At 30.2% G+C, this 10,078-nt stretch overlaps 1 protein-coding gene and 1 long non-coding RNA gene across 2 annotated transcripts; one reads left to right on the forward strand and one right to left on the reverse strand.

The window, feature by feature from the left end:
* Positions 1–2,000, forward strand: LOC138348379 (uncharacterized). The gene is made up of 3 exons (XR_011220983.1): positions 1–260; positions 539–616; positions 1,487–2,000. It is a non-coding gene; the product is annotated as an uncharacterized lncRNA (long non-coding RNA).
* A 4,488-nt stretch (positions 2,001–6,488) lies between these two features.
* LOC101258259 (heavy metal-associated isoprenylated plant protein 37) lies at positions 6,489–9,844 on the reverse strand. The gene is made up of 4 exons (XM_004238807.5): positions 9,565–9,844; positions 8,776–8,827; positions 8,573–8,648; positions 6,489–7,838 (listed from the first exon to the last, which is right to left on the reverse strand). Exons 2-4 carry the CDS (start codon positions 8,812–8,814, stop codon positions 6,709–6,711), a joined length of 1,245 nt encoding a protein of 414 aa, XP_004238855.1. The 5' UTR covers positions 8,815–8,827; positions 9,565–9,844; the 3' UTR covers positions 6,489–6,708.
* Positions 9,845–10,078: the final 234 nt, after the last annotated feature.

Below are 10,078 nucleotides of genomic sequence, written 5' to 3' on the forward strand. Positions count from 1 at the left end.
GTTTTATAAAATATCTTCCGATAGATTTAAATGGGTATTTTGGACTATTCATAATTATAATTATGAAATTAGTGGGGTAATTATAATAATTTATTTAGTGGGCGGTTAAAGAAAATAACATTAAAATTAATAAGGGTCACTTTTACTATTTTTATTATTAGTCTTATATAATAACTAGGGAGTAAATATTTTATAAGAGGAATAAGGGTTTCAAACGAGAAAATAATACGTGCTGCATCTAACGAAGAAGATCGATCCTGGTAACAATTTCTCTATTGCTTTAAATAAATTGTAATGGAGAACAATTAGAAGGTCGCATGATAATTAGTGGGTGGAGGAGTAAATTATAGTCCTTGGAAGTGTTTGTTCTTTAAAAAGTAATGTGTACTGCTAATTGGAGGAACTAAGATTTACCCCTAGGTTTGAACTTTAGTAAATTGGTTATAGAATTAGATGAGTTTTTGGGTCTAGGCTAGACATAAAATAAAATTGAGTGTTAATAGACTCGTCAGCTTACAAGTTAACATATACTTGATAGATTGGAGAAGTTCGGAGGCAGTAAAGAAAGCAAAGACCTTGAGGAGTAGTTTGCGTGATCACGAATTCTTCGGTGGAGGTAGGTTATGGTTTTCATGCTATTCGTAGCAAACTCTTAATAGCGAATGATATGTGTTAGTAGTATTGTGAATCTTCTATATGCTTAATTGTATGCTTGCATGAATGATGTGATTATGTAATTATGAATAAATAAGCATGATGAAGCTATTGAATCTCAAATCTTGAAAAGAAATCCTATTCTACTTTGTTAATGATGATGCCTTGGTATAAAAGAAGGCTTGATGAATGAAAGTAGTGAGATTAGGGGATCGGGTGCCACGTTCCGGTACCAGGATAGTATATGAGGATCGGAGTGTCACGTTCCGACACCAGGATAGTATATGGATCGAGTGCCACGTTCCGATACCAGGATAGAATATGGATCGGGTGTCACGTTCCGACACCAGGATAGTATATGGATCGGGTGCCACGTTCCGGTACCAGGATAGAATATGGATCGGGTGTCACGTTCCGACACCAGGATAGAATATGGATCGGGTGCCACGTTCCGGTACCAGGATAGTATATGAGGATCGGAGTGTCACGTTCCGACACCAGGATAGTATATTGAGGAGCGGAGTGTCACGTACCGACACGAGGGAAATAAAGATAATGAATTTTGAAAGATGTTAATATATTCAATCTAATGAACCTAATTCCCAAATGAGTATGATGAGGAGGCGTGAGTCCTCATTGATGTGCTTGGTGTTGTAACCAAGGGTTATGGTAACTGTAAATGCTGCATGCTAAGGATATTAGTTGATTTTATGATATTGCTTAATATATACTGTTTTCTATTTTGAGTTGGCCGATGATATCTACTCAGTACCCGTGTTTTGTACTGACCCCTACTTTTATTGTTTTCTTCTTTGTTATTTGTGGAGTGCAGCAAACGTGTCATCGTCTTCAACTCAACCGCAACTCTAGCCAGTCTTCGTCACACCGGATCTTCAGGGTGAGCTAATGCTTCTAGCTTGGACTGGATCTTCTCCTTCATGTCTTGATGCCTTGAACTTCCGGCATGGACTAGCTTTTATTTGTTTTAGCTTCTTAGAATACTCTTAGTTTAGTAATTTGATCATAGATGTTCTTGTGGTTATGACTTCCAGATTTTGGGATAATAATAGTTATTGAATTGGTTTTTATTAATGAGTTTAAGTCTTCCGCATTATTTTATGATGATATTACATTGAAATGTTAAGGTTTAGATTGGTTGGTTCGCTCACATAGGAGGGTAAATGTGGGTGTCAGTCGCGACCCGGTTTTGGATCGTGACAGAAGTAAAACGTTTTCTAAATAAAGCGATTATGTATTTTGACAGACTTGAATTTATTAAAAAAAAATATTTACCACTCACTCACACAAGTAATCCACATTCTCACCTTTACATCACACCAATCATCATTCACTTTAACCGTTAGTTCCCTGTATTTAATTTATTTATCATATTTTTTTAATCGTTTGTTAAATTTTTAATTTTTTTAAAAAAATCTTCTCTTAACATTTTACTCCCTCTCACTTTTCATTTTTTCAGAGTCAATTAATTTAACTTTGACCAGACATTTTTAAAATAATAATATTAGCAATTTTCTTTTGACCAAATTAACTATATAGAATCTGAACGTATGGTTATTATTGGATCGAAGTTACGTTATATTAATGGCATTGTAAAGTTATACTCGAATTTCTTACAACTAGCATATGAACATAATGATGAGAATATAATTTATTCCATGAATTATAATAATTTAGTTGACTCATCAATTCTATCTTTCGTCTCAAATTATCTATTATATAGTTTGTTTTTATAATTCGTAAAAATATATTTATTAAAATGGAAGAGTTTTTAATTATATTATTAAAGATATGATATTTTTTTGTTAAAATCAGAACAAACAATTTAAGACGAAAAAAAGTATTTATATTCCCTTTTGCTTCAATGCAAATTCAATTCTCCACCATCTAAAATAGAATAGTATTATATTCTTAAAAGTAAATTACCGACAAATATTTAAAAAAGGACCATTAAAGTCACAATACTATATATTGTATGTGGAAAGAAAGTTGCGCATATAAAAATATATTTTATTAAATATTTAGGACCTAATTCAATCCAATTAATTTATTCTTAGTTATTAGGTTTCAACTTTCAAAGTCCATAAACAAGAGGTACAATTGTAGGCATATCAAGTGTATAAAACTTTCTTTTAAAAAAAAATGATAGTGATAAATTTCAATTTATAAACACGTTGTTTGTATATGTATAGAATGAAATGTTCCGACGAAAGAGTGTTAGCTTTGCCCCTAAGGTGGTTCGCGCATTGAATTTAATCAAACAGCTTCGACATAATGCATATATGTACAGACGTTTTTTATAAGTATAAGTTAAAATGAAAAATCAAATCAAAAAGTTCTATTTTTTTTTCTTTATGGATTTGTATTTGGTGTTTAGAATTTTGTATTGGTATATCTGTTAAATCTGAATCACGCATTGCAGACCTTATTAAGGATGATGCTTTCAATAAAATTTTCTTCATATTCAGGACTCGAATTTGATATCCCTAATTAAGAATGAAACCTTTTTATCACTACACTACGATCCAGATTAATAATAAACAAAGTATTGTACAATCATATCTGTGATGAGATGTGATTCTACCATTTATGATAATTAGATGAGTTATGTGGACTCTTTTAGTACCATAAATCTTTTCATTGGGAATTTCTTCATGCCTTTTATTGCTTACTTTTGAGTTTTTATATATATATATATATATATATATATATATATATATATATATATATATATATATATATATATATCCTTTTTTCCACTCCAAATCAAAACCTAAAGGACAAAAATATTGTCAAATCATACAAAGGAAAAAAAAGCCCTCTCTTCTGGACCATTGTTGAAAAATCTAGTCTTATAAGTAAAAAGATGTAACAGTGGAATGTGGCGTAATCAAGTAAAAGTAAGGGGTTCATATTCGTAAAAGATTATACTGTATATTTAAGTTAGGATTATTGTATAAACATGTCATAGCCATGTAAAAGCTATATATTTTGTTTGTTGATGTAATAGTATGGGACATGGCATAGCCAAGTAAAAGTAAGGATTCATATCCGACGGAAATTTATATTGTATATTTAAAATAGGATTATTGTATGAAAATAACGTAGTCATGTAAAATTATATTGTATATTCAAAATGTACAATACTAAAATATGGTGTAGCAAAGTAAAGCTAACCTTCTTGACATTTTATATAATTTTGATATTTTAAATTTTATTAGTAAAATTTTGACCATGTAAAGCTATAATTGTATAAATAGTAGCATTACTAAAGTACGTGATTCAACATAAATTTAGTGATTTTTTTAAAAATGTTGTACATAAAAATAAAATTGAAAACTAATATCTAAAAATGAAATTTATATTTGAATGTTCGCGTTATATATAAAAAATTTAAATCAATTCCTAGTAATTTTATTTATCCACTTCATTGCTCGCTAAGTGAAACTCGAGAACTATCTAGTAACGACTTAAACATAGGTGAACATTTTTCTTGAGGTGGGACCTCTTGTCTTGACTTTAAAGAGTTGGATTATGTACATATGGATGACTCAAATAATTGAACTTAAGTTACGATATTATCTATATAAATATTATGAATTATCTCATAAAAAATAGTTATCGATAATAATTCATGAATATATTGTTATAATAATTATATAACTTAACAATATCGTTGACTCGCAATTTTACTGTTGAATTCAAAATTCAACCACAAAAACATATTTCTTCAGGAAAAAAAAAAATACCCTTCTTTTTTAACAACTAATATTGTTGATCATCATTGCATTTTATTGACAATAATTCATGAATGTATACTAAGCCCACTGATTTCAATTTATTCAATCAGAAATCATGACTTATTTTTCTACCGATGCAATATAAATACTAAACATAGAGTGATTAATTAAAAAAATTTCCATAATTTTTATTCACTCGATATTCAATATTTGTATCAAAGTTTAATTAACCAAATTCGCTTATTTCTAAAAGCGATATTTCCAATTGAAAAAAATCATATTGAAAACTCGAATTCGATACTTTAAATTAAAGGGAAGAATCTCCTATTCCAATTCCAACTTCTTTAACTAGATAGCTAAATTAATACATTGTGGATTTCCAATGTGTTAAGCACTTTAGCCTGTATAAATTCTTTACCAACTTCTTGTCTCTTGTAGTCAATTTTGCACTTACCAACCAAAAAAAAAAAACATTTCTTATAATACAAAAAAAATATTATTCCCATTTTATTGTTACGTTGATCGCAAAGGGTCGGAGTCTTATAGTATCAGTAAAGTTATTTTTCTGAGATTTTTAGGTCATTTGTTAATGTTCATATTAGGGCAGATTATTTATGTCACATCTTTTAAAGCGCGTCTCTTTTTAAGATCATAATTAAACGTGAAATTCTTGCCTTTTTTTTTAGGTGTAAATACTTTATGCTTATGTTTAATACACTGATTCTATTAAAAAATATTTGCACAATCAAATAATATTATAAAAGAATTTTATAATGTCAATATGTATATATAACTCAAAATTCAGATGGGTCAATTCTCATTAATTAAAGGGCAGAGGACATAAATCACATATTTTTAAAGTAAAATTATAATTTGTCTCTAATAAGTTTATAATTACATAAATCACTCGAACTGATACAATAATATAAGTGTTGATACATTAATCTGATACGCAAGATATATTAACGGTTAAGTTAGATAAATTCTATTTTATACATGATACACTAATCTGATGTACATTTTATACACGATACACCAATATGATGTGCGAGGTACATTAATTTGATGCACTGATATATTACTCTGATGCACGAAATGAAGGATTTTAGAGATTTGTAAAACTAATAGGGGATAATAGTAATAAGAGAACTTAAAAGTGAAATTTCTGTCATTTTTCCTAAATTAAGTGGGTTAGCATTGGGCTCTCAGATTTCAACATGGATCAAAGTTTCTGGGCCCAATTAGGATATTGTAGACCCAAAATTGGGCCCAAGACTCTCAGATAATGGGCTAGAAGTTCTTTATACCATTGAGTGGGCTTGACCTAGTGAATTTAATTGGGCCCTTCACATGTCTTTCAAATAATTATTTTTTTTTTGCCCTTTAAATCGAACTTATATCTAAGTTATTCAAAGATTCGAATCATAACTTGTGAAATATTACGAGGACAAATACAAACTTATGCTTTGTGTAAAAATTAGAGATTTAACATTAAGTAGTGGAGAAATTTGAAAGTGCAAATAACCCTTTATTGAGCGCAAATAAGAGAGTAAGGCCCGATTTTTGTTTTCAGTATGAATTTTAATAATGAATATTTATTACAATCGTTTAAACCAATATATATATATATGTATATTATGAGGTGACATAAATTTCACAGCAACCACGTGATTTGCGCGTGCCAATCCACCTAACAAACCATTCCCAATATTTACATTTTTGCAGTACAAACAAAAAGTTACTCATCTGTCCAAACACAAACCAAAATTCTTACAACCTTTGCATTGCCCAATGTCACACCTTGTCTCTTAGAACTCTTTGGTTATCGACTTAATGTCTGGTATTCATATTGAGGTCGAAGTTTAGTTCACGTGAGTGAAGACGTTACCGTACTCAAGACCAATGTCACACCTTGTCTCTTCAAACTCTCATTAAATGTTGGTTATCGACTCATGTCTGGTATTCATATTGAGGTCAAAATTTAGTTCACGTGAGTGAAAGACACTATCGTTCTCAAGACTTGAAATCAAGATATACATACAAATGCAATATGAAGACTTAGTTGAAAATATAATCTTCAAAAAAACATAATTGTTAATTATAATATAAACTACTAAAATAAGGAGAATTATACAACAATATATAGAATTGTAGCAAGTAGCTAGAAAATACATATTAAACATCATGTGATGTTAAATATAAAAAAGATTGAGGACCTAAAATACTCCTCATTCATCCTCAGACCATTACTTCAATTCCCACATCACAACAAAATACACACTTAAAAACAGACTTTTCACATGATACTACAACTACTAGGATTCTCATCACTAAACATATGAGTATTAGTGGCAGATTGATCAGCATTAGCAGCAGCAGCAGCAGCAGAAGTGTAGTAATAAGGATCAGCATAAGTAGTGTAAGGGACTTGGCCATAGTTATTGTTGGTATTGTTATAGTAATAACCGGTGGAAGGAGGAACGAATGGTGAACGATTGTACATCATCTGAGGTTGTTGTTGTTGATGTTGCATAGCATGCCTGTTTTGAAAATTCATTAGCATTTGTGCTGGATTGTACTGTTGTTGTTGGCCTCCGTTGTTCATGTTCATTAGCATCGAGGCAGAGGAAGGATGATGATGACCACCGGTGGATAAAGATCCCGGTATAGCATTGTTTTGATGACCTTGAAATCCACCCGCGTTCAAGAATGCAGCAACGTTGTTGTTATTGTTAGTAGTAGTAGTAGTAGTTCCATTGTTGTTATTCCCATGAAAACCAGCAAGATTCATCATTGAGTTTAAGTCGTTTCCTCCCACCATTCCAATTTTCGCAGCCTCGTTGAGGTTGACATTTGGACCTAATTGAGCAGCAGAAGCAGCACCATTCATGTTCATTTTCATAGCATGAATTGCTCTTTGGTCAATGCCACCGCCTCCGGGATTTGCCTTCATTGGCATATTCGGACTAGGGCCAGTTTTCTTGCCATGAGCAGCAACATTGTTGTTGTTACCTTTCCCATTAGCCATAGCAGCCGCCATAGCTTTCTTCTTATTCGCTTCAGCTTGTTGTCTAAGAATAGCCATCTGCCTTGGTCCATCTCTCACAAACCTCATCTCTTCCTCAGGATAACAATCATCGTCCTCATCATCCTCATCGAGATAATCGATTTCCTCTGGCAAAAGATTAAACTTCTCCTGGTGCTGATTCTTGAGAATACCTTGTTGCTTCTGATTTGTCTTATTCTTGTTGTTATCTTTGATGCAGATGGGATTTTGTTGTTTCTGAGTTTGACTAGTGTTAATCGGAGACCAAAGCTCCGCGTGCTTACGAGCCTTAACTAATCTTCTAATCAAAGTATCAGAATCAACACTACCATAAACAGTCACTTTTTGATGCTCAAAGTCTATGTTTACTTGGTAAACACCTATGTAAATCAAACAAAACTATTTAAGATAAATAAACCACAAAAGGCACTAATAAAGCAATAATCAAGGCAAGGAAAGTTAGTTGATAAACACCATAAAAAAACATTACAAATCCTCAAACTTTAAAGAATGGAGTTAAGAAAAAGCTACAATCTTCATAAATTATAACACTATTAGAAAAGTATAGATAAAACAAGCATGTTCAAAAAGATTACTTAATAAAGTTAAAAATCATCAAAAACATCAAAATCTAGCCTTTACATGACATGATTACTTAATAATACAAAGTTTACTCAATTAATTTATTATATCATATCTCAAAATGCAAAAATAAGATGTAAGTGAACACCAGACAAACAAAAACTGAGAAAAGGTACAATCTTTACAACAATCTTCAAATAATGACAAAAGTTATGTCAACAGAGAATCGTGTTTAATATTAATTAAACCCCAAAAGCCTTAGGACAGTAGAAAAAAATCATCAAACAAGATCAAGTTCTATGACATAAATACTAAATGAAATACTAATCACTCAATTAACAACTAATTCATCCCAATATGCAAGAATAATTAGTAAATGAACTTTCAAGAATAAAACTAAGAAAAAGTAAAACTATTTCATCCAAAAATGCAAGAAAAAGTTGCTAGTGAACTATCAAGAATAAAACTAAGAAAAAGCTCAAATCTTTACAATAATTTCTAAATAAAAAATTGAAAAAAAAAAGTAAAGCACCTTCAATTCTCTGAAGGAGCTTCTTCACTTTCTGCTTGCAACCATCACAATGTATGTTAACTCTGAGCTCACAAGTCTAAAAGAACAAGAAAATATGCTTAAACAATTATAAACAAAAACCAAAAAGGGGCTACAAACAAGCAAATAACTTTTCAAGAAAAGAGAAAAAAAAACACAACTTTTTACATAGGGGAAAAACATACCTGAATCTTGAGTAGCTTAAAGTCTTCATCTTTAGTCATATTTTCAAAAGTTCTACAAAAGGAAACACTAGTATATAAACACAAAACTACAAACTCATATTAAAATAGGAAAAAAGACTAAAATTAGTTTCAAGATTCTATCTTTTTGAACCCTTTTTCCCTATTTTCTTTAGTTTAACTCATTAAACTCAAAAGAAAAGCAAATGGGGTGTTTCAAAATACCATTTTTTACACTAATTTTGCCTTTTTTCTTCACTTTTAACTCATTAAAAAACAAAGAAAAGCAAATGGGGTGTATCAAGATTCCATTTTTTACACTAATTTTGCCTTTTTTCTTCACTTTAACTCATTAAAAAACAAAGAAAAGCAAATGGGGTGTATTAAGATTCCATTTTTTACACTAATTTTGCCTTTTTTCTTCACTTTAACTCATTAAAAAACAAAGAAAAGCAAATGGGGTGTATTAAGATTCCATTTTTTACACTAATTTTGCCTTTTTTCTTCACTTTAACTCATTAAAAAACAAAGAAAAGCAAATGGGGTGTATCAAGATTCCATTTTTTACACTAATTTTGCATTTTTTTCTTCACCTTAACTGATTAAAAACAAAGAAAAGCAAATGGGGTGTATCAAGATTCCATTTTTTACACGAATTTTGCATTTCTTCTTCACTTTAACTCATTAAAATAAAAGTAAATGGGGTGTCTTAAGAAAAGGGAATAGAGACATTTTTACAAACAAAAAACAAATGCAAACACACAAAAGATTGAAAAAAGTTGAAGACTTTACTTGCAGAGAAAAGGGAGAAGTGTAGGATGAAGCAAAACTGTAATAAGTGAATTTGCTTTTTAACTCTGAAATGTGAGATGATGTGATCTAATGTTAAATACTGTGAGAAAAAAAAACCCAAAAGATAAAAAAAAAAATATTTTTTTATTTTATTTTTGAAATGAAGAACAGTGACTTGACAAGCTGACTTCTATCCCTGTCCTCTTTGTCACATGCTATATCTATCTAACTCTATGAAAACATAAATAACGTTGTAATATTATGATAAATATTTATACGTGTTATATTAAATATCTTGGTATAAATTTATAGATGTTAATGAAAATTTTATCTTTTAATGTGAAAGCTTTTGATACATATTTCAAATTAATCGGATAATAATATTATATAATATATTGAAGTGTGATTATCTTATCTTATTAGAGAGAGTACACTTTTATTATATGATTATACTTTTAACACGTATCCTCACGTGCGAGTCTTGTTTACCACAACACAAATGAAAAAACCAACA

Source organism: Solanum lycopersicum, chromosome 5 (assembly GCF_036512215.1).
Source record: "Solanum lycopersicum chromosome 5, SLM_r2.1".
Lineage (NCBI taxonomy): Eukaryota > Viridiplantae > Streptophyta > Magnoliopsida > Solanales > Solanaceae > Solanum > Solanum lycopersicum.